This window comes from Nomascus leucogenys, chromosome 9 (genome assembly GCF_006542625.1).
Source record: "Nomascus leucogenys isolate Asia chromosome 9, Asia_NLE_v1, whole genome shotgun sequence".
Lineage (NCBI taxonomy): Eukaryota > Metazoa > Chordata > Mammalia > Primates > Hylobatidae > Nomascus > Nomascus leucogenys.
Window position 1 is genome coordinate 79635865 of NC_044389.1, and position 25758 is coordinate 79661622.

General features: G+C 37.0%; 1 protein-coding gene across 1 annotated transcript in view; it reads right to left on the minus strand.

Moving 5' to 3' along the window:
* Window positions 1–262: 262 nt before the first annotated feature.
* Window positions 263–25758, minus strand: part of STPG2 (sperm tail PG-rich repeat containing 2) — a 931943-nt gene continuing 906447 nt past the window's right edge. The window contains exon 11 of the mRNA XM_030819148.1: window positions 263–3955. Coding sequence (XP_030675008.1) covers window positions 3872–3955 — 84 coding nt within the window. The 3' untranslated portion in view covers window positions 263–3871. The remainder of the gene's footprint in view (window positions 3956–25758) is intronic.

Here is a 25758-nt window from a genome sequence, read left to right on the forward strand (position 1 = left end):
GTCTCAGATCTATAAGACAGTAGAAACTGTACCTTGAAAATGCATCCATTGATGTTTGTTTTTCCAATATTTTCTCGTTTTCTTAAAACAAATTTCTTGAACAAAACAATCTTAATGAAATGCAATAAAAACTGTATATGTGAAAGAGGAAGTCAATTAAATTTCCTTAGGGTCACTCATTTGAGTAGGTCATTATGAGAAAACATAAAATCTAGGTGCAAACAGAATCAACAAATTTTTCTGCTACATTTGATATCTTTTCAAACTTTTTATTTTATACATTTTGTATCTCTGTACTGTGATTTCTGTATGCTTTCTTGTTGTAATATTTGAAATAATTCAATATCAGTTAAGCCATAATTTTTTTCTATTATTGAGCAGATATAACCAAAACAATAATTTAAAAAGATAAAATATAAATCAAATTTATATTAAATAAAGATCATTTTCTCATGGTCAGGAGGAGAAAAGCAAGTATTTATTGCCTTAAAACAAACACAAAAGAAGCCAGGAGATGAGATAATCATATCTTGAGAGACAGAAGTTACACTTTTCAATTGTTGTTTGTATATTTCTATAATTCAATATAAGTGTCTTATAATATATGTGAAATACCAGATTATAAGTAAAAGTTCCAGATTATAATTAATCCCCCAAATAAGACCTCATTCTTCACAATGAATTTTCTTAGGATTCCTTTCTGTGGGAATTCTATTTTTCAGAATTCCTAAAATGTATTAAAAACAGAACTCAGTAAAACTAGTATAATTTTAAAATGTTTAATAATCTATCAAAATTAAATTCGAATATTGAACTGGTACCATGTCTGAAGCATGTTTAGTAAAATACACATGAAACCAGTTTGACTAAATTAAAATGTATGCTAGGTAAAGTACTAAAAAAAACCCCCAACAATCTGGGAAAATTTATAGTCTATATGATAAATAAGTTAATTGATATATTTAACTTTTTCAGTGATTTCCTTATGACATACATGGGTAGGAAAAACTCACGTTATCAATTTGACACATGGGATTTTTATCTTAACACAGGAACATAAAGAATATGGAGTTTTGCAACAGTGTGGTGACATTTCACATGTTCAAAAAATCTCAATTATTCAGAAAACAGACAAAAACTTAGATGTAGGCAGCCAAAACAGTCAAATGTAAACACACTGAAGAGCTTCTCAGACATCCAATCACAGCCAATTTACCACTATTTCATATAACACCTTATCAAGCTAGATTAGCACTCTCCAACAACACAGCAACAACAAAGGCATGCCTTCAACAGCATGGGAGAATGTAGAAAGGAGAAAAGTTCCATTGACTATATATATGTGTTTCAGGAATTCTGTTACATATTTTTTAAATTTTGTTCACTTGATTCACACAACAGGCACTTCCTGTTATCCTCATTTTTCAGGTAAAGATAGAGAGCTTCATTTAGTTTGAGTAGCTAGCCCATAATGGGAGATCCAGGGTATAGCTGAGGTTTGTCTAACTCCAAGGTTCATTCAGTTTTCACTGTAAGTATACTATCCTGTTTCCCCTGGGAAGACAAGAAGTGACTGCTGTGGCAGGTGTACTGACCACAGGATGATTTCTGACAGTTTGACATAAGAGAGAACCAAACACTGCAGAATGAAACATTGAGAACAAAATGACAGTCTGGGACAATTTATGTTTAACGAAAATTTTCCAACTCAGCTCAAATGACTCACTCTATTACAACCCAGATGAATAACTAATACTGAAAATAATTTTCTCCACAAAGTATGTAATAGAATTCAGAAAGATTTTCATATCTATAATCCATCCATCCATCCATCGATTCATCCATCCATCCATCCATATTTTCTCTGCTTAGAATATAAACTTTTATTACAGGGAAAATAATTCGGTTAGGAGTCAGGTGATCTGGGCCCCCAGGTCATTCAGTCAAATCCATACTGAAAGCCTTTCAATTTATCACCCTATTACTCAGCCCCATCCTCATCCCTCACTCCACCAATTACTCTGGTTCTCATTCACTGCCATAGCTGTTCTTTTAAAAATGCTGAGGACATTCATTTTTAGTTTTAGGAGTTAACTCAAAATGGCCATTTAATGTGTTAAAGTCTCTTATATGTTTTTCTTTTTTTATTATACTTTAAGTTCTGGGATACATGTGCAGAACATGCAGGTTTGTTACATAGGTATACACGTGCCATGGTGGTTTCCTGCACCCATTAACTCATCATCCACATTAGGTATTTCTCCTAATGTTACCCCTTCCGTAGTCCCCTACCCCCCTTTTTTAAATTCTATTTTTCTACAGGGGTGTCATTAATTAAAAGTCCATACCAAAAAAAAAAAAAAGCAACTTAGAGATTCCACTTTTGGAAAGTTCTACAGACATAGTCAGAAAAATATTTCCCCCATTGTGCATGTGACTCTACAGACTTGTTTGTATTTTCAGAAGTGAAAGCATTATTACCAAACTAATATTAGTTACATTTCTATTATCATTGTGTATATTATTTACATAAATTAGGCCATTCTTAGGACTTTTTCCAGTTATCAAACTTCATAAATCTTTCTAAAATGACCCATTTTAGTCAACATATTCACATAGAGACATTTCAAAAGGCATGGAATTTTACTGGAATACACAAATTATTATCATTACACGTCACAAGTAGGAACCCAAAACATGAATTTTCCATTCAAACTGTTCCCTATTTAAAGATGAATTCAGATTAGGCATATGTAGCACATGATTAGGCATGTAACACTTGTTTTTTTCATTAATGTTTACTAAATGTTAACGTCCTCAAGGAAAAGGATATGTATCTAATTTGTGTTAGGCGAAGTTCACTGGAATCTGGTCTTCTCCGTCATGTAAATCCCAGGAGTGTGGAAAACACTTTGCACTTGAAGTTAATGGAAACCAGTTTGCTCAACTTCCCTTATTCTGATTAATTTTGATTGGATTTTGGATGAGGTTGGATTTTTAACTTTTTCTTGAGACTAATGAGATAATGGGAGGAAAATGACATTGTGGATGTGTGTTCTGTGACAGGTACTAGGCTTTTTCTGTTTCTGTCCCAGATATTAGCTCATTAATTCTTCACAATAATTCTGGCAGATAGAGTGTGTTAGGTCAAATTAGAATACAAGGAAATTGAATCTTAAGAAACTTAGAAAACTTAAGATATTTTCCCAAGCTACATAGTTAGAAAAAAGCAGTGCCAAGAATTTGAATTCATGACCAGCTATAAATTAGATGTCAGACAATACAAATCAATTCCATAAAACATGTGATCTAAAATTTCCTAGCTAGATTCAATGTAAAACTGTATTTCATTAAATTGCCATTTTTAATAAATATGTTTTATTTTATAACTTTTATACTTATCAAAATACCAGGGTTTTTTTCTCATTTTAAATTTGCCCTGAATAATTGCAGCATAATTTTTATACAGTTTTGATTATTAAAGCTTCAAAATCCTTTAAGCATATTTGTAACCCTTAATTATTGAAATTCTATAGAAGTTTAACTATTTTAAACTTATGAAATTCCTTGAAAGCAGTATAATTGTTCATTTTTAAAGGCGTTCAACTAAGACGGAGGAAAAAAATGGTTGCTTTCTTGGATGAGTTCGTCAAATTCTCTTTTGCACCATAATGAAACCGTTATCCTTTTTCTTTTCCTCTCAATTTGTCGCTCATTAATCATTCACTATTTTGTTGTTTCATATTGTCACATCATTCACTGCGCTGCTTTTCGCATTAGGCTCATCCAAATGATAAATTACTGCCTGAAAGTTTGAGATTTCCGTCTTCCTTTTTACCAATGCTTCCATTGATCTTTTATGCTATTCTGGTCATTCCTGAAGAAGTGGTCTTATCACCTCCATGCTCCATGTGTATGTCCTTAGTCCACATGGGCTTTCCTCTGTATTATTCATCTAAAGCAAAAGCAAACAAAACCACTTGCTGCTTAAAACATTACTTTTAATTAAAATGAACCATCGCCTAATAAGAACAGCATATGCATTGAGGACAACTGTTTCTCCTCTTAGGACTGCACTGGCAGAAGATCAAGGAACTGCTCAGCAGTCTCTTTTGCTTGGCCTGTACAGTCATTGACAGTCCAGCATCCAGGCCTGAAGTGAAACATTAGAAGCAATTTGCTGCAGAAAACATGAGATGATAGAGCGATCTACGTCTCTCCTGATCTTCCAGGGCTCTTGCCAGCATCATTTACAGGTATTTTTGTTCATATTTGGTCCAGAGTTTCTTCAGAACTGAAAGTCTACCTCTCAATATTGTCTCTGACCACCTACTCATGGGCAATTCAATCATTTGAAAATATTGCTAATCACTGGCCGGGCGCGGTGGCTCACACCTCTAATCCCAGCACTTGGGGAGGCATAGGTGGGAGGATCACGAGGTCAGGAGATAGAGACCATCCTGGCTAACACAATGAAACCTCATCTCTACTAAAAATACAAAAAATTCGCTGGGCATGGTGGCGGGCGCCTGTACTCCCAGGTGCTCAGGAGGCTGAGGCAGGAGAATGGCTTGAATCCAGAAAGTGGAGGTTGCAGTAAGTTGAGATCGTGCCACTGCACTCCAGCCTGGGTGACAGAGCGAGACTCTGTCTCAAAAAAAAAAAAAGAAAAGAAAAAAGAAAGAAAGAAAATATTACTTATCACTTAGCTACAATCAATGTGGGACTGGTGGAGTCAGTTAGTGGATAAATTCCTTGTAATAGGCAGCAAGATTTGAATTTTCTTCCAGCAAGTAATCTGGAATTAGCACTCAAAGGCATCAAACATAGAGGGAAGGTTGCCAAAGGACACAGTCTTCAAGGGAGGTATGTTTATTTCTTTAAGATCTGCTTCAGGTGCCTTCGTCTCACTCCTTCCACCTACCAGCATTCTGTCTATTCTTCAAGGAAGAGCTCAAGTTACACTTCTGAAGGAAACCTTGAATCCTCTACTGGCATGATGATTGTCCCCTTTGCTTGTATTGTCTTGTCACATATTTTTCATTTCTATCAGAAGCATCACTCACCAGCATTGTTTTAGTTGTTTATGTGCCTGATTACTCACTGAATCATAGAGGAACTATATAAAAATTGATTTTTCTGTTTAATCTCCCTTTGTACCTACTGCTGTGCCTGCATGGAAGAGAAACTCAATAAATGTTTGTTGAATGGACCTAAAATATCAAAGCTGTTGTTTGAGTGTGGCCAAACTGAAAGCTCACAGTGTAATTTGATCCTGATCCATAACATCAAAGGTGCTTCCATCTAAACCCTGAACTCTGCCTTCTGATAAAGATTTCTGCAATTACTATAGAAGAGTGTGTGCGTGAGTGTGCACATATATGCATGCATGTGTGTGCACTTCTATTTAAAAATTATTCTAATGTAATTTTAATGATTACATAGATTGCCTATGAAGTAACAAGTGAGGATTTTTTTTACTAAATTTTATAGGATACATAACCAAAGTGAGTGTTCTACTTCAAAGAGTTCCCTTGGGGGAACACAATTTATTCCATTTCACTGTCTTTGCTCAGAGCAGTTTTGGAATGAAACTCCTCTTAAGAATTTGCCTTTTAAAAAGAAAAAGAATTTGCCCTTAGAATTTGCTGTAGAAGAAAATTGTCAACCTCATTACTTTGTAGTCATAAGACATGCTCTCTTACCCTGAACCTTTATTTTCTCTTCTTTTCCCTTCCTCTATCCTAATTTTTTGATGTTAAGTTCTACAATTTCCTCTGTATACTCAATTGGTTTTAAAACAAAAGCCACTTAGGACTGGGCGCGGTGGCTCACCCCTGTAATCCCAGCACTTCGGGAGGCTGAGGCGGGCGGATCACGAGGTCAGGAGATCGAGACCATCCTGGTTAACACGGTGAAACCCCGTCTCTACTAAAAATACAAAAAAAAAATTAGCTGGGCGTGGTGGCAGACGCCTGTAGTCCCAGCTACTCAGGAGGCTGAGGCAGGAGAATGGCGTGAACCTGGGAGGCAGAGCTTGCAGTGAGCCAAGATCACGCCACTGTACTCTATCCAGCCTGGGCAACAAAGTGAGACTCTGTCTCAGAAAAAAAAAAAAAAAAAAAGCCACTTAGAGAAGAGGTAAAGGTGGTAGGCTTAGTAAGACCTTTGTAAAGCTTGTAACACATAGTAATTAGAACTGTTACCACTTTTGGGCCATTTATTATTCATTAAGTGCCTTGATAAGTACTTTATAGGAATTAATTTATTTGTTCCTTCCCAAAACCATCATTACGTTCTATAAACGAGACCAGTAAAGTTACCTGTCTTGCCACTAGTTAAGTAGTGAAACACAGACTCAAACCCTATCAGGTTGACCTCAGTTCCTGAGCTCTTAGTAACTACCCTAACTAGTTTAGATGGGTTTCAGTGTAATTGTAATTCTGTCCCTTGTCATTGTGCACTCAGCACTATTAGAGTACTCCAGTTTGAGGTTCCTTATCCACTGTCTTTAGACTGTGCTATTCATGGGGAAGTTTTCTATACTTTTCACTTTTCTCTCACTTTGTATATTATGATATTATGCAAAATTGTCATGCTTGCTCTTTGACTATTGAGCAATGAATACTATTGGAGACTAGAATATGCCACCCAAAAATATGCTGCTTAGGTATTTTGATTATTTTGAGGCAAAGACACCTGAAAAACAGCAAATGCTGGGAAAGGCTCTCTGAACTCACCTTATCTGCCCAAAGGCAGGCCTCCAAAAGCAACTCAGTTACCTCCTCAGGCATTTCATCAACCAGGGAAGATTGACTCATCATAAGTGAGGAGCCCCGAATAAGCCCCCCAATTTCAATTGTCCAACAGATTATTTCTCCCCACTGCACAGACAAAACCAATTCACCGAGACCATGCTATTGCAGTAAATAAAGAGTCTAATTAATGTTAGGCTAGCCATGCAGAAAACAGTTATTTTTCAAATCAGTCTCACTAAAGGCTCAGAAGTTGGGGTTTTCAAGGATAGTTTGTTGGGCAGGGGACTAGGAACCAGTGCTGATGATAGGCTGGGGGTGCAATCATAGGGATGTGGAAAATTGTCCTTGTGCACTGAGTTCACCTCTGGGTGGAGGACCACAGGAATAGTTGAGTGACAAGTCTGGGGGGGGTCAATCAGTTGCCTGAAGGCAAAAGTCTAAAAAACATCTCAAAATACCAATCTTAAGCTCTACAATACTGATGTTATATATAGGAGCAATTGGGGAAGTCACAAATTTTGTGACCTCTGGCCACATCGTGTCCGGAATTGGTGGGTTCTTGGTCTCACTGACTTCAAGAATGAAGCTGCGGACCCTCGCGGTGTTACAGTTCTTACAGGCGGCATGTCCAGAGTTTTTTCCTTCTGATGTTCGGATGTGTTCGGAGTTTCTTCCTTCTGGTGGGTTCGTGGTCTTGCTGGCTCAGGAGTGAAGCTGCAGACCTTCGCAGTATTACAGCTCACAAAGGCAGTGCGGACCCAAAGAGTGAGCAGCAGCAAGATTTATTGCAAACAGCAAAAGAACAAAGCTTCCACAGTGTGGAAGGGGACCCGAGCAGGTTGCCACTGCTGGCTTGGGCAGCCTGCTTTTATTCCCTTATCTGGCCCCACCCACATCCTGCTGATTGGTCCATTTTACAGAGAGCTGATTGGTCTGTTTTACAGAGAGCTGATTGGTCCATTTTGACAGGGTGCTGATTGGTGTGCTTACAATCCCTGAGCTAGACACAAAAGTTCTCCAAGTCCCCACTAGATTAGCTAGATACAGAGTGCTGATTGGTGCATTTACAAACCTTGAGCTAGACATAGGGTGCTGATTGGTGTGTTTACAAACCTTGAGCTAGACACACAGTGCTGATTGGTGCATCCACAATCCCTCAGCTAGACATAAGGTTCTCCAAGTCCCCACCAGATTAGCTAGATACAGAGTGCTGATTGGTGCATCCACAAACCTTGAGCTAGACACAGAGAGCTGATTGGTGTATTTAGAATCCCTTAGCTAGACACAAAGGTTCTCCAAGTCCCCACTAGACTCAGGAACCCAGCTGGCTTCACCTAGTGGATCCCACACCAGGGCCGCAGGTGGAGCTGCCCGCCAGTCCTTAACCATGCGCCCGTACTCCTCAGCCCTTGGGCGGTCAATGGCACCATATACTGCGGAGCAGGGGGTGGCACTCATCAGGGAGGCTCAGGCTGCACAGAAGCCCACGGTTGGTGGGGAGGCTCAGGCATGGTGGCTGTGGGTCTCAAACCCTGCCCTGCAGGGAGGCATCTGAGGCCCGGCTAGAATTTGAGGGCAGGGCCAGCAGGCCGGCACTGCTGGGGGACCCAGTGCACCCTCTGCAGCTGCTGGCCTGGGTGCTAAGCCCCTCACTGCCCAGGGCTGGCAGTGCAAGCCAGCCACTCCAAGTGCGGGGCCCGCTGAGCCCAGGCCAACCCGGAACTTGCACTGGCCCACAAGCACCACACGCAGCCCCGATTCCTGCCCGCGCCTCTCCCTTCACACCTCCCCGCAAGCTGAGGGAGCCAGCTCCAGCCTCGGCCAGCCCAGAGAGAGGCTCCCACAGTGCAATGGCAGGCTGAAGGGCCCCTCAAGCACAGCCAGAGTGGACGCTGAGGCCAAGGAGGTGCCAAGAGTGAGTGAGGGCTGTGAGGGCTGCCAGCACGCTGTCACTTCTCAACATGACTCCTGAGCAGTAATGGATTATAGATATTATGCTTACATTTTACCAGAATCCAGGCTCCGCTCAGAATCCTAAACTTACGGCCTTTCATTTGTCTTACAAAGGTGGTTTCAACTCCCGAATGAGGAGTGGATTAATTCTAGGGAGGGACTATTCTCCTCCTTGCTTCAAAGTTAAACTACAAACCAAGAGAAGTGACAACGTTGTCACAGACTAACATATCTCCTCTCTTGTCTTCTGAGGGCCTATTTGAGTTTCCTCAAAATCATTTGTTCTTACACAAGCAGCCTGCATCCCCTCCCCATTCCCTTATTGAGATGCTAGATAAACTCTCAGATCTCATCACATTTTTTGGGAATTCACTTTTTTTCTTATGATGCTCGCATGCATATAATATTAAAAATTAATACATTTGTATACTTTTTCTCCTGTTAATATTTCTGCTGTCAGTTTGTTTTATAGACCCAATTATTTTATAGACCCAGCTATTGAACCTAGGATGCTAGAGAGAGTATCCTTTCTTCCCCTACAATACCAAAATCCCCATTAGGTACTATATTTTCTGATGCATATGGTCATGTGCTGAAGGTGATAAAGCATCCATAACCAAAAAAAAAAACCAAAAAGTATGTTCTTGGGAAAAAAGGTAACTGTCCTAGTAGTAAGCTAATTTTTACTTTGTCTCCTAATAACACTTATTTAACATTCCTCAAAAAATAATGCAGTGATTATAATGAAGAATTAGGAAAGAATAGAAAAATGGGATTGGTCATAAATTTTTTTTCAGGAATTATTAGACTTCTTGTAACCTTTATAAGCCTTGGTACATCACTGAGAGGTCTAAAATATATTACCAGTACCCTGAGCAACTCATTGGCTCATGAGAAAAATAAAATATGTTCAATTAGATTACTTGTGGTATTTTTCAAGGTAACTTGATGTCACTTTGGATTATGATAACCAGTGAGGAGGGAGCTCCTGTGTATAAGAGGGTTCTTATAAAGTATACAGATCAATTATCTATCCTAAGCCTAAATCCTTTATGTAGTAACTCTCCCTGTGGTCATCCAAATTTTACCTGAAAAGACTCCTCCAATAAACCATTTGACCTTGACTTTTAGATATATTTTTCCCTCTTAAGTCAAAATTTATATCCCAATCTTAGGGCCACATGTGCACACACACAGGCCAATTCTTTTCCCATTTGAAATCTCATTAGATTATTTTAATGACAGCTATTGATCTGTATTCTCTGAGTTTGGATTTGGGCAGACTAGCCATGACCAGCCCCCTTAAGTATTTCTTGTAAACCATAGTTTTAAGTTTATTCACTTATTCATCAAATACTTATTGAGCATTTATTATATACCAGATACTGTCATAGGAACATAAATAGAGAGATAAATGAGACAAAAAAAGCTGTTCTCATGAAAGTTGTATTCTATTTAGAATAGAAAATAATCATATATATACTTATATATAGACACATATATATAGACACACACACACATATATATATACTCACACACAAGATAATTTTAGACAGTAGAGAAATACTGCCTTTACAAAATATAAAACATAATACTAACATAGAGATCACCGGTAAAGTAAGTTAGGTATGTGTATTTGAGGAGGGTACAATTTTGGATAAGGATACAATATCGTTACACCCTACATGTACTCACTCTATATTTATTTTGAATTATCAAATATATAAATCTCCTGAAGGGTGTGAGAGGTGACAACATGCTAGCAGCCCTCGCTTGCTCTTGGCTCCTCCTAGGCCTTGGCATCCGCTCTGGCTGCACTTGAGGAGCCCTTCAGCCTGCCGCTGCACTGTGGGGGCCCCTCCCTGGTGCTGGCTGAGGCCAGAGCCTGCTCCCTCTGCTCGCTGGGAGGTGTGGAGGGAGAGGCGCGGGCGGGAGCTGGGGCTGTGTGCAGCGCTCGCCAGCCTGCGCAGGTTCCGGGTGGGTGCGGGCTCGGCAGGCCCCACACTGGGCACCGCTGGCCAGCGCCTGCTGGGCTTGATCTTGATTGGGGGTAAGCTCCCTCTGGGCTGCCGGAGTGCTGGGCTAGGTGCTGCAAAGTCCAGCGGCCAGTGCCATTGAGAGGTGAAGCTGGCTGGGTCGGGTGGGGACTTGGAGAAATTTTCTGTCTAGCTAAAGGATTGTAAATGCACCAATCAGCACTCTGTGTCTAGCTAAAAGTTTGTAAATGCACCAATCGGCACTCTGTCAAAACGGACGAATCAGCTCTCTGTAAAATGGACCAATCAGCAGGTTGTGGGTGGGGCCAGATAAGGGAATAAAAGCAGGCCACCTGAGCCAACAGCCCCAACCTGCTTGGGTCGCCTTCCGTGGTGTGGAAGCTTTGTTCTTTCACTCTTTGCAATAACTCTTGCTGCTGTTGCTCACTCTTTGGGTCTGTACTGTCTTTATGAGCTGTAACACTCACCGTGAAGGTCTGCAGCTTCACTCCTGAAGTCAGTGAGACCATGAACCCACCAGAAGGAAGAAACTTCGGACACGTCCAAACATCGGAAGGAACAAACCCCGGACACACCATCTTTAAGAACTATAACACTCACTGCAAGGATCCATGGCTTCATTCTTGCAGTCAGTGACACCAAGAACCCACCAATTCCAGACACATGAGGATATTGTACAAACTGAGTGAAGGATAAACAAGGTCATACCAGGAAGTAGTTTATCATGAATTTTAGGGATTTTGATGTATGTGCAGTAGGAGCATTGGAGATTCTCAGGCAGAAGAAATATATAATTTGAACCATTATTTTTTTTAAAAAAGAATCATCCTACCATGAAGACAATAAACAGTGGAGCACATAAGTGAAAGTAAGGAAGACCACCTGGGGGCAATTGCAATGGGTTAGGAAAGAGATAATAAAAGCCTGGATGAAGGTGGTAACAGTGGAGATAACAGATACATAGTATCTATAGTAGTGGGAAATAGATCATTCAAGATAGATTTGCAAGCAAAGTCAACAGGTCTTGCTGATGAGTTGCAGTGCCACGTGACAGAAGAAACAAGGAAAGGAATAAGAGTGATTTCTGGAATTTGGATTTGATCAAAGAGGGACAGTGCAGTGTGGCATTTGCTGAGATGCAGAAGACTGGTGAAAGGGAACATTTAGAAATGACGTGTAGGATAAGGAGGAATGAACAGTTATCTTTGAAACATGCCAGATTTGCAAAACTTATTAGAAATCTAAGTGGAGATACCTCGTAGGCAGGTAGATAATGAGAGATGCCGTGGGTTTTAAATGTAAAACTGGGAGTCAGAAGCATGCCAGGTACTTCTGAGTCATGAGACTGCCTTAGATCATCAAGAAGTCAATGTATAGACAGAAAAAGACATGAGACTGTGGTAAAAAATGTGGGAACTTTAAGATTTAGAAGACATCCACAAGAAGAGAAATAGGCCAAGAAGACTGAGACTGAGCAGCAGGTGAGTCAGGAGGAACTATGACTGTAGTCTGAAAGCCAAGCAGGGTGTCATCTTTGCTGAATATTTCCAAGAGATCAAATAAGATCAGAACAAAGTTTTGAATATAGAACTTGGCAAAATGAAGGTCACTGATATTCTTAAAAAGAGTGTTTTCTATGAAGTAATGAGAGGAATGCGACTTACAAGTCACTAGCAGAGAGAACAGAAGGTGATGTATTGGTGGCACTGCGTATCTCTTTTGGGAACTATCACTTTTATCAAGTTTTACTGTGAAGGGGAGCTGAAAAATGGAAAGTAATGTGAGTGGAACATGGAATCAAGGAAACTTGTTTTTTGTTTTTAATGAAAAAAATTTCAAACATAAAATAATCAACAGAAAGGGAAAAATATAATAATGTAGGAAAAAGGGAAACATAATTGCTGGAATAAAGTTCTTGAAAAGACAAATACTAATATTTTGGAGGGTTCAGGCCAGGTGGGTTAGCTTACACCTGTAATCTCAACATTTTGGGAGGCCAAGGCAAGAGGATCACTTGAGGCTAGGAGTTCAAAATCAGCCTGGAAAACATAGTAAAACCCTGTCTCTACAAAAAATTAAAAATTAGCCAGGCATGGTTGCATGTGCCTGCAATCCTAGCTACTTGGGAAGCTGAGGTGGGAGCATCTCTTGAGCCCAGGAGTTTGAGGCTGAAGTGAGCTATGATTGTGCCATTGCACCATAGCCTGGGTGACAGAGCAAGATCTTGTCTGTAAAAATAATAATAACGATAATAATAATGATGATAATAATAACAATGAAGAGTTCAGGAAGCAATGGAAGATTTGACCTGGGGAGCAGGGTGGAATTTCTCACTGTATCACAAATTTTCTCATTATATTACTAATGTTTGAAGTTTTCCTAATATCAAAAAGAATTTATTAATGTTAACATATATAATATAATGAAATAGTAATTATAGTAATATTGTTATATTTATACATAATATATCATTACATATCATATCTACATATATAATGAAGTGTTAAATATAAAAATAAATTTGTAAATTACAGTCTCATTTTAAGCTGTTCTCATATAGAATAGCTAATTAAAAGTTTTATGAAAGCACTTTGAGTTTTAAAAGCTGTGAGTATAAAATTACTTATTTTAAACTAATTTTAATGGAAAATATCACTCAAAATAAGAATCTCAGAGAAACACAGAGAAACATAATTTAGAGTCATTATTGTTGTTTCTGTTGTCTTTCCAGGATGAAAGCAATTCAGCGAAATGTTCTGTAGATAGTTTCCTCTTTGCAGTATACATGGAAAGATAACAATTGATGAACGCAGTTTATCGATTGACATTTGATGGTCAGTCGATGAGCCTTCTTTTTGTTTAAGGCAAATTTATGTACTGTGTTTATTATTTTCTAGCCACAGGGATAATTTTCTTTTGTTCAACTGCCTCTAATAATTAACAATGTTCAAAGGTAACTGCTAGAATTTACATTTATCAATACACACTGGGTCATCTCATTGCCTAGCATAGAGCATGTGACTAAATACAAACGTATATGAATGAATGGAGCATAAAGTAAACATACCCATGGATGTGAACTCTGGCCATGCCCTAGCACCAAACACAAATCATGTTTTTGATCTTACTGTATATTTATTACAGGGATGTGTCTTAGGAAGAATGAAACACAATGCAGAACATTTTTCTTTGAGAGACAGTAGCCTTAGAAGATCTCTTTCCACAAATTATTCTTCTCTTACATAAACCTTTGAGATCAACAAGTAGGCCCTTCCAATGAATAACTATAGTCCCATAAGATGACATGGAGAAATTATGATTTTGCACACACGTACAGTGAGAGGGTGGAGGAACAACAAGAAAAAGCCACAATTAATTCTATGCACTTATAATAGACAATCCCAAAATTTCATAAAGAGAAAATCAGTTAAAGCAGAATGAGGAAAAGACAGAGCCTGCTGCCAATGATTCACAAGCAGTGAATGGTGCTGGAAAATATAAAATGCAGACCAATGCATAGTAAATCAAAGCCAAAAGAGATCCATTTCCAGGATCCCTGAGAACTTGCCCTCACCAGCCAACTGAAAGGCCAGTACTAGTTCCTAGACAAGGAGTTTGATAGTTGATTAACCAGATAAACGTGAAGTTGAAGTGTGTTGAAGCCTCTTCAAGTTAACTGTGCATATTGTTCACTTTTATATGCACTACTTGAGAATCTAGAGATTGGTGCAATTGTTGCCTAAAGAAGAACATTTCTCTCTCTCATCTACAAAATGTTTGAGGACCTGAAGTTTGGGGCTGATTTGAAGGTTCCATGTTCATCAGGGCCCAAATTAAAAATGTGGAGGTCTTAATAGGTAAATATGGGTGCACTTATACAATGTTCCTTTATTCAATCCATTTATATGTTTCATTGTTTATATGAGAACTTTTATATTAAGATTTAAATATTCTCAAGTTATTAATACACAGACATCTCTTAGAATTAGCTAACTACTCCAAAAACTATAATTAAGTAATCTTTCTTTTGTTCTACCAATCTCAGCAGAGAATGTAGTTTTCATCATGCAGTTTCTACTTGATACGAGGCAACTACTTGAGCTCCAGTCATTGCATTCACGTGCCAGCAAATAGGATCTAATATGACAACAAAAAGTGCACTGTTGCCTTTTAAGCACACTGACTGGAAGTCAATGTGACAAACCGACAAATATTTCAACAGCTAGATATGGTCACAACTTCTGAGTTTTAGCAGTTGGAAAACATTTTTTATTCTAGATTTTTATGTATTCAAGTGAAGCTCTAAAGAAAGGAGGGTGTGGATATTGAGAGGCTACCAGCAATTTCTGCTACAAAACCACTTAAATGCTTCTATGTATATATAAATATTTGTAGATAAATACAAAGTTATCTAAATATCTATTGCTAATGAATAAAGATAACATGGGGCCGGGCACAGTGGCTCACACCTGTAATCCCAGCACTTTGGGAGGCCGAGGCAGGCAGATCACCTGAGTTCAGGAGTTCAAGCCCAGCCTGGCCAACACAGCAAAACCCTGTCTCTACTAAAAAACACAAAAATTAGCTGGGCGTGGTGGTGGGTGCCTGCAATCCGAGCTACTCAGGAGGCTGAGACAGGGAGAATTGCTTGAATCCAGAGGCAGAGGTTGCAGTGAGCCAAGATTGTGCCACTGCACTCCAGCCTGGGTGACAGAGTGAGACTCCATCTCAAAAAAAAAAAAAAAAAAAAGAAGAAGATACCATGGGATACCATGGATACTGGCAGACAACTAACAGTTGATGCTACAATACTGTGTGATGTATGTGTGTATGTGTATGTATATATTTATATCTCCGCATATATATATATTTACTGGATCATAAATAGATTAATAATAGATATTGATGTTAAATCAAAAGCTAGATTATAGTTGTGGGAACAACTAATGCAGCCACTGTGTCCATCAAGAAAAGATCAACTTGAAAATTTTCTAGTATTTTCTAGTAACGGCATTACAGTCTCTGTCTTCAAAGCTCAATTCAAACACCAAATCTAAACAAAGCATAGTAGATATCAAAACGCAGATATGTAGAGGCTGATATAACTTAACTAAAGTTATGTTTGAGAAAGCATATGATATGTGCTTATTTGCATGGAGAGAAATATTACAAGATGTACTCTTGAAATTAAATGTGAAGAGTGAGTAGATAATGCCACAATTTAAAAAATGATTTAAGGAAGTTTCGTCTGTCAGTTGCATGTAGAACGGATCAGATGAAGAAGACTGGAGTTAGAGAGAACACATAGGAAGCTCTTTGATTCATCCCTGTATCAGGTGATAAAGTTGTGGATTAGGATGTTCACAATAAAAATAAAGTGAAAAATCTTAAATAAGACCTTATAAAAAATTGGAAGAAAAATTCATAATTTTTGGTGACTGAATATGAAAAAGAAAGATAGAGATGAATCATATAATTCAAAATTTGGAGACTGGATGACTAGCTTGAATCAAGGCTAAGAGGCAAGAGTTTTTCATTAAATACAGTTAACAAAAATATCACTAGCTGTAAAAAAAATTACAGTATGTTCCCTTCTCTCTATTAGAACTTGGAAATAAATACGAGAATGTCAGGGCAAACTGTTTTTTGTCTATCTTTGAGTGTCTAAGCAAAGCCTACAGACTCCTGACATGCTCCCTCTATTATTCCGTTCCATTTTTCTCTGGTCTATTTCAACCTTCTTAATGGAATTTTGGGACAAATGTGTACCACCTACTGCCTTTAATAGGCATTTTTGGTCACAAATCCCACTGCACTTTCAAATCACATTTTCTCAAGCTTAATATTTTAAACTATCTAAAAGATCAAAGAAGAAAATACATGCTAAAAAATTACATAATGGGCAGGAATATGGTGTATCCAAGAAAATATATATAAATCTGCTTTATCCCCTGAAGCTAAATAAACAATAGAGACTTTAGAAACTTTATTATTATTTTATGCTTTTGTATTTTTTTATTTACATAAATTGACTTTAAAGGGTTCCAATTATGATGCCTTAATGATTATGCAAAGGACATAATTTAAAAATTCCTAGATCTTATTTCAAGAGCTTCTACATTTGTTCTCTTTTTACCACAAAATATTTAAGACCCAAGTATTAGCAATGATAGAAAAGTTTAGTTAATAAATTCCCATGTTTAGCACAGAATTGTAATTGAAATATTATATATTAAAGTCGATACTTGTTTAAGGAGTATCTTAATAAGAAATAAAAATATAATTTGCATAAATTGTATACTTTTTGGATTTTTTCATACTTCAGTGTCTGTGGTTTCAAGGAGCTTATGCAGTTCTCTGAAATTATTTTTTAAAACTGAGGACGTCTTGTTATGCACTAGTAAATTGTGTAATAAGAAAACGTTAAAATAAGCAATGATAGTTTCAAAAAATGTTATTAAATCTCTTAAGAAAATAAAGCTAGTATTGTGATTAAAACTTGATTTTAGAGACTTTGGAGGTGGATTTAAGATTATTAAGTATTAGGTATTCTTTCAGATATATTAAAGACATTAAATGATTGTATTTCCCTGAAACTTGTGCTCACCTGTGAAAGTTGTCGGAGTTCATTGTAAGAGACAAAATATTTAATTAAAATGGCTTGATACCACACAGAATAGATTGATTCGTATACGAATTTATGACAGCTCAGCTTAGTTCATATTTTAAAGTAAATATTAAAGGGAGCTTATTTTCAGTTATATTGTAAAGCAGGAAAATGCTGTTTTATAGGGCTTCTTAAATTTAGTGTTGTCTTGTTTTTATTTGAAAAAACATGTAGTACAATAGCTATTTTATATACTGCTATCTTTTACTGTAGATACCCTAACAAAATGGACTGTGAGAAATTCAGTACTGATCATTCTTTACTTTGACAACCTATCACATACAGGAACATTAAGCAAATGAACAGTTACTCAAAGCAAAAATCAAGGAATGTTAACGCCTAACTGATAATCTGGCCTAGATCTATAAGTGCTTTAACAAATAACTTACTTATTCACTTTTATCAATATGGTACATCAAACAATTATAAGATACTATTTCATGGAGAATGAGAAAGTTGATAGAAAACCATTTTCTTTCTCATCAAGCCTATCAGTATATACCAATGAGGTTTGTCCACAGACAGTTATTTCCAGATGCCTATGTATTGTTAGTATTCAAATTCTATGTGAGAATTGCAGAGTATAAAAAATCGTGTATACATATAGATGTTGATATAGATAGATACAGATATGTATATTTCTCTATATCTATGTAGAAAGCTGCCTTGAAAGTTTACGACTTTACTTGAAGAATGACTTTGGGTACATTGTGAATTGCTAATGATAAAGAACAGATGGGATTGATTGCTTGCTCAGTGTGAATCGGGAAGAAAATGCCTGCAGATATTCAAGCCTGGTGTGGAGCAGCCATTCCAGACCCAATAGCCCAGGATTGTCAGGGTGAAAGAACCAGGCTGATGAGCACAATACAAAGTTTGCACAAAAAAAGTGAAATTAGCCTAGTAATTACTTGATTATGGAAAGGAAAGTATCTGTTATGGAGAGAGATGTTTTAAATGAACTGAAAAAGAGAGACATACTGGTCTCAGTAGGCTTCAATTAAAAAGTTGCAATATTTGTTTTACTGGCACTAGGGGATGCCCAGTAGTAATTTATGTTCTGGGAGGCCTTTTTTTTTTTTTTTTTTTTTTTTTTACACAAAGTCAGCTCCTCTTTTACTTTTAGGCCCACTAAGTCTCCTCAGAAAGAAATATGCTAGTCAACTGGCAAATCAGAATCAAATATCCATACAATCCACAGTGAGACAAATTATTTAAATACCCACAAATGTAGTAAGCATGTTCCTTGGATCTCTTATTCTGGTATACTTAACATCTGAGGAAGATAAATAAATTATTATTGTGAAATAATGAAGGACAGAAAGATCTTAATTGTCATCTGAGGATGGTTACAAGAATGGACTATTGACTTATTTTGGTGTACAATTTTACAACCCTTCAGGTACTTAAAAATGCATGATGTGTGTAAGCCATTATTCAGTTAATGATAATGCTAAACTACAATTTGCGTTGAAATTGTCCAGTGTTGCTTTTCATTAAAGAGATAATGACTCAGAAGATATTTTAGGTGTTGCTACAAGCTGCTGTTTTCATTCCATTTTTGTTTGGCAATTTGGGTCACATTGTATTACAAGAAGATAATCTATCCTATAATATGCCCATGTTACTTGATTTTGCAACACAGAAATGATGGAAAGTGATAGCCCCTTTGCACCTGGCATGCAATCTCAGCATAATGCCATGCTTAAGCCAATCAGCAGAACTTTATGCAATAACCTAAATTTTGCTTTAAGGCACATTTGTGTATATTAAACTGGGCTCTTGGAAGGCAAAACATCTGCAACAGTTCAACATACTAAAGTAGATAATGTAACAAAGTCTGATGGCTTAGAGCTCTTAGACTGCATTTCTCTTGGATTTGTTGGCATTGCAAATAAGCTGAGGGTGTGATCTCCACAAAACTCATTAGTTAGAGGTAGGAAGCACCTGGCCATTGTTGAAATGTTAATGGTGACTCCAAAAGTAACAGACTTTTTTTGGGGAAAGTATAATATATATAACAAAGCTTCAGGGCAATTTTCTAAGCCCTGAAAGGTCCCTTGGTTGGGTCCCTTGGTACAGATCTCCCTACCGACAATCTAGATCTCTCAATCTCACCCTCAGTACAAAATTGTGAGACTATGATGGAGAAAAGACAATTCCTACATGTTTTACTATGATCATAATTCCCATCACTAATGAAAGCATAGTAAAATTGGTCAACACTTACTTTTTGTTGGTAGTGAAAACTGTCTCACAGAAGTAACTGTCTCTAGATGCGGGTTAGCAAGTTTGTCTGTGAAGGGCTTGATAGTAAATATTTTAAGCTTTATAGGCTGAACTATTCAACTCTGCCCTTTGAAAGCAATGAAAGAGTTTCTTTGTTTTACAATAAAACTTTATTTATAAAAACAGACAACGCCCCATAGGCTATAGTTTGTTGACCCCTTCTCTAAAGCCATATAAAAATTAATGCCTTGATCCACTAATCCTATTGTTTGGTATGTACCTGAAGCAAGATATTTACAAGATTAATTTTTAAAAACTATTCACACCCTAGTATTTATAACAGTGTTATCCATAATGGGGAAAATTGCAATTGTCTTTATTCAACAACAAAGAAATACTCAAGCATAGTAACTAGAGGTTACATTATGCATCTGCCTAAACATAATTATAAAAATTGTTTTAAAATATTGGAATATCTTTGTGATATAAGATTAAGTGAGAAATTCAGGCTACAAAAGTTTGTATACATTAGAGTAGAAATTAAATAGGAACATATATAACAAAATATTTTTAAAGTTTAGAAAATAAATAAAAGTTAAGTTATTCAAAATGCATACATTTAAGACAGAGGGAAATCACCAGGGCATATCCGTATATTAAATCAGCAGTCTCTTATTGAACATCACTGTGTTGGCCATTGGGATCAAAAAAATAAGTGATAGTCCTATCCTGAAAGAACCTTACAAATAATGGAATATGAGGAATAAGATGAAATGATGTCCCACCTTCCAGTGGATGAGGAGGAGGAGATTCCATGGGAGAAGGGAAGCAGTGACAGCGTGAAGGTCAGGTGAAGAATCTGCCATAAAGGAACTTTATAGTTTAGTATGGCTCGGGTTGTTTGGTTGGAACAGGGAGAGATGAGGACAAACAGGCCAGATCATAGGAAGCTTGACATGACATGCCAAGGAGTTTAGACTTTATCCAGAAAACAGTACAGATGTCAGACACAGGCTGCATTGAAGAGATTTAAATTTCTAGCCAAATAATCACTTAAAAATAGTTTTGTAATAATAAAATAACTACGAAATAAAGGAAGGACAATAGAGAAGAAACAATTATGAGAAATATTGCAAAAAAATTGGCATTACAAATCAGAGTTTTGAATCCTGGATCCTCCTCTCACTAACTAGGTGACTTTCAGCAAGTTTGTTAGCCTTTCTGAATTTCCTATCTCTTATTTGTAAAATAGGCATTGTCATACCTTCCTTGACTGAGCATTACAAAAATTATTTTTAAAAGTGTTTATAAAATCACTAGCACAATACATGTTTGAAAGAATAAATACATAATTAGAAGCTGACATTACTTGTAATAATACTGGCTAGAAGTGTTAGAGGCTTAAATGAATAATAGAGAAAAAGGAAGTTTAGAAAGTATAGGAAAGTATAGAAAGATTAAGGAAGCCCCCAGATAGGTGAAGGAAAAAGAGGACTCAAAAACAACCTTTTGGAGGATAATATCATTAGTCTAGTGTGGAATTATAGGAAAAGGAGCCAGTTTGGGAGCTAGATACGTAAAATTTTAACTTACATTGGAAAATTACTGAAGTAATTGAAGTGCAAAAATACTGGAATCTGACCCAGAACTAAAGTAAAAATGTGAAAATGTGATTTCATTGGAGTTTGCTGATACAGAGTATGTAAGATATAATGCCGTGATAAGCAGGGCTTGTAGGTGTGGGAAAATAGGAAGTAAAGAAGAAAGAGGAGAAAATATTATCTAAGTATATAACTGAAGGAAAGCAGTCAAGATGTGACCTGCTATTGTTTATATATGTCCTTTGGAGATAATTTTCTAATTATTCATTAGTGTGAAATCCATTTTGGCATGAAAGATGTAGCTATCATCGATATAAAACTTCATATTTCCTAAGGAATTCAAAGGTGGTGGAAAATCAAGAATATCAAGTTCCAGTAACAGATCCAATTTATTCATAATTTGTTTGGCAATATTATTGATCGGCAATGCTAGTTTTCCCCCAGAAATCAATTTTGTTGCCGTTAGTACATGTCTGAGCAGAGACGGTGTGGAAGCATATGTGGAGCCCCTCCTTCTATTTAGTTCTTCATCCTGTCTAATCTGGAATGCTTCTCAATGTTCTTCATTATTGTGCACTATTTTCTCCCTCAATATATAACTTCTCTAAGGCTGAGAGCAGTGGCTCACGCCTGTCATCCCAGCACTTTGGGAGGCCGAGGTAGGCAGATCACTTGAGGTCAGGAGTTCAAGACCAGCCTGGCCAACATGGAGAAACCCCATCTCTACTAAAAGTACAAAAGTTAGCTGGGCAAGGTGGCATGCGACTGTAGTCCCAGCTACTCCAGAGGCTGAGACAGGAGAATTGCTTGAACCTGGGAGGCGGACATTGCCCTGAGCGGAGATTGTGCCACTACACTCCAGCCTGGGAGACAAAGTGAGATTCCGTCACAAAAAATTAAAATATATATATAGATATAGATATATAGATATAACTTCTCTAAAAATAACTTGCTAACTGTGTTCTTGTCTGTGATGCGGTAAAACTAAAGAGGTTTTTAAATCTGTAAACAAATTATGCTCATTGCTTTACCTTTGTCAGAAACTCATTGATTCTGTTGCCTGGTGAAGTTTCATTCGTTTGTTAAGCCTGATACTCATCTTTCTTCTTCTTCTTTTTTTTTTTCTAGAGACGGAGTCTCGCTCTGTCGCCCAGGCTGGAGTGCAGTGGTGTGATCTGGGCTCACTGCAAGCTCCGCCTCCTGGGTTCACGTCATTCTCCCGCCTCAGCCTCCCAAGTAGCTGGGGCTACAGGCACCCACCACCACACCTGGCTAATTTTTTTTTTTTTTGTATTTTTAGTAGAGACGGGTTTTCACCGTGTTGGCCAGGATGGTCTCAATCTCCTGACCTTGTGATCTGCCCGCCTCGGCCTCCCAAAGTGCTGGGATTACAGGCATGAGCCACCGTGCCCAGCCCCATCTTTCTTCTATTAATCCATGCTAAATGTTTTCCACACCATCTTTTACTTGCTTAAATGTTCTCACTTTTTTACAATCATTTAATCTAATATGTTTCCTCTCAATAGAGCTATAGTTTTTCTTTTATGGGCTTCATACCTATTGAGCTTCTGGATATAAGAAGAATATATCAACTGAATTTTGCTCAATTTGATATTTATATTGTATTTCAGCAAATGAATTTGCTCAAGATTGAAAAATGTGATTCCTACAGGTATCTCTATCAAATTATCTAGTTACAAATAAATAAAGCTCATGTGAAATTGAAAAATACAATTAAATACTTGTATACCTTTTTGCAGTAGAAGAAAGAAAAGACAAGAAGATTCTGGAAAAGCCAGTTTCAACTTTTATCTGGCCGTAATTCATGTAATATCATATTAAATCAGGCTCTTTGACAGAAACTTCACTTCAACAACAGCTTCACTTAGAATGTTTCTATAGTGATCAATTAAGGGAAAATGTGACTCCTAGATATGTATTATCTTGGTTATTTTAAATACTACAGTCATACTTTCTAGACACCATAATTTTTATTAGACTCTCATTTTAGCTTAGTGAAATAAGATACAATATACCATTAATCCAAAAACATGACAATATAAAGTGATCAAATGATAAGAAGCTGTATTAATCTTTCTATCTACTGCGAATTATATCTGTAAAATGATATTGTGGTCGTTGAGAACTGGCAAGCAGACCTAAATAGCATAGAGCAAGTAATAAATTACGGCTGAAATGGAGAATTCTGAACAATGGGGTAAAGTGAAACAGTAAAATATATATTTAATGATTGACAAGAAATCAATGAAGAATAGACTTGGCCACTTGGCAGCATGTTGAAGAAGCATAAATTTAGTAGAAATAGTACAATGTTAACTTTACTGATTTTACAAATTTGTGTAATTTATTTAATTATATTAATTTAGTATCTGTTTCACAGAAAATGCTATGTTAGTTATTGGTTGGGAAAAGAAATATTTTTTCTCCCTTTAAGTAGAGACAGGATTGTTCACAAATAAAATACAGGTGTTGACAAAGAGCAGAAGGAAGAGAGAGCGCTGAATATGGTCTAAGAATATATCCTAAAAATGAATGCGGGCAGTTTCATAGTTTCAAAATAGAACATAGACATTGTGGTTTGAAGAGGGTGCTTTTAAATCTTAATCCATCAAGAAGATTGGAGATAGAGGACTTGACCAAATCTGTGGTCTGAAATCTACTGGATTCTCTAGCTTTTTACTAATTACTGGATTCTAACTTATTGGCCAGACTCCAAAATTCTATCACAGGTAGCTTCAATTTTTTAACATAAAAATTAATAAAACAAACAGTATCTATAAAAATTAATGAAGACAAAATATCTCAATGACATTTTTTCAGAAACACAGTAGAAGAAAAAATATGCACACATACAGCCTTTGGTAATATTCCCTTATTTTTAAAAAATCAATCATGCACACAGAAAGAAAAAGTGACAACCATCATGCATAACCCATTTTTATGTTCTGTTATGTGTTATCATAAATTATAATGAGGAGAAACAAAGAGAATAAATCAGTGTTTATACCTTTGATGTCAGGCATTATCAATTTTTCAATAAATCTTAGAATAATTTGACTATAATAGTATATTATTCTTTCTCACGTATTAATCTGAGGAATAGTATTATCCATATATTTCTCATTTATTCACAATAGAGATATTTGTTTAGTGTATATTAGATGCTGGAAACGTTGCTGGGCAGTGGGGGATATCTTAGTCTGCAGTGTTGGTGTTTTAATGGAGGAATTACAGAAGATGACAAAAATAAATGACAAATTTCAGGAGCTTTAGAATGGTGACTGGAATTGAACAGACAATGAGTTAGCTACATAGAAAAAACATTTAAAGGAAACTTCTTGAATAGAGAAAAGTTACAATAAGCAGTTGATTAAATCACTTCGAGGTGTACAGGGTGGGTCTGGGGTGTCAGAGAAAGTGAAAATCATCTCAGTAAAGGGAAGTAATAATTTCATTGCTTTCAGTCTGAATACAGACAAATGGAGTGGTGTGTTCATTCTGGGTCATACTCTTAAAGGTACATATATCAGTAAACTCCAAAGTAGTCAATAAAAGACAAATAGCCTGGTGAGGATCTCGAATCCTTTCTATCTAAGGGTGAGCTCCCACAGTTATGGAAATATTTAGGCCTAATAGAGGCCCCCGGGGAGTGGTAAAGGCTCTCCAGGAGGTTAAACATGTCCCAAACTGAGGACATTATGGTTGTTCTGGTTCTAACAAGTAGGTCTTATGAGCTGCAGTCACAAGAAGCATCAGCTCATTTGTTAATTTAGCTCCCAAGTTTGTTCACAAATTCTTGAAACATAACAGCATTATTCCAGTAAGTCTTCTAGTAATGTCTTTCAGATCCATCAGAAAGCAGTCTTATGGGAGTTGCTTGGCTTGAGAAACTACTGAATTACCTGGATAGGTAACATTTAAGGGATGTTATTACACTTAGTAAAGATGTATTGATCAAGGAAAACTGAGGACTTCCACTTTGATGCACAATAAGGGTTTGTAAAAGCATTACTTAACATCTACAACTATCCAAAACTTCAGCCTATCTGGCTGAAGTTGATCTATGCTGTTGGCCAGTTCCCTTTCAGTGCATCAATCCTGCACTTATTTAAAAGTGAAAGACAAAGAGAAAATATAATGTATATGTACCAGTGATAACAGACTGTTTTGGCAAAAACAGCAACAAAAACCTATTCAGACACAAACAGGATTGGATAAAGTATTCTGCCTAAATTAAAATAACCTAATCTGAATGATAAATCTGGAGCTCAGCGGGGTGAAAATGCATCTAAAAGTAAGATCACCCAATATTGAAGTCCTGAGCTAGAAACCACAAAACTTAAGATCCACAATTCTCGGTCAATGTTCATTCTCAGCAGGGCAGTTACTGAGAGTGAAAAATAAGTCACCCATCTCATTCACCAAAGTAATCCAGTAGGTTGATGTTACTGTGTGTGCAACTTGCCTGTGAATTAAACTTTCCGCCATCCCTCCCCCAATCCCCAGCCAGCAAATATATCCAAAAGGAAAGA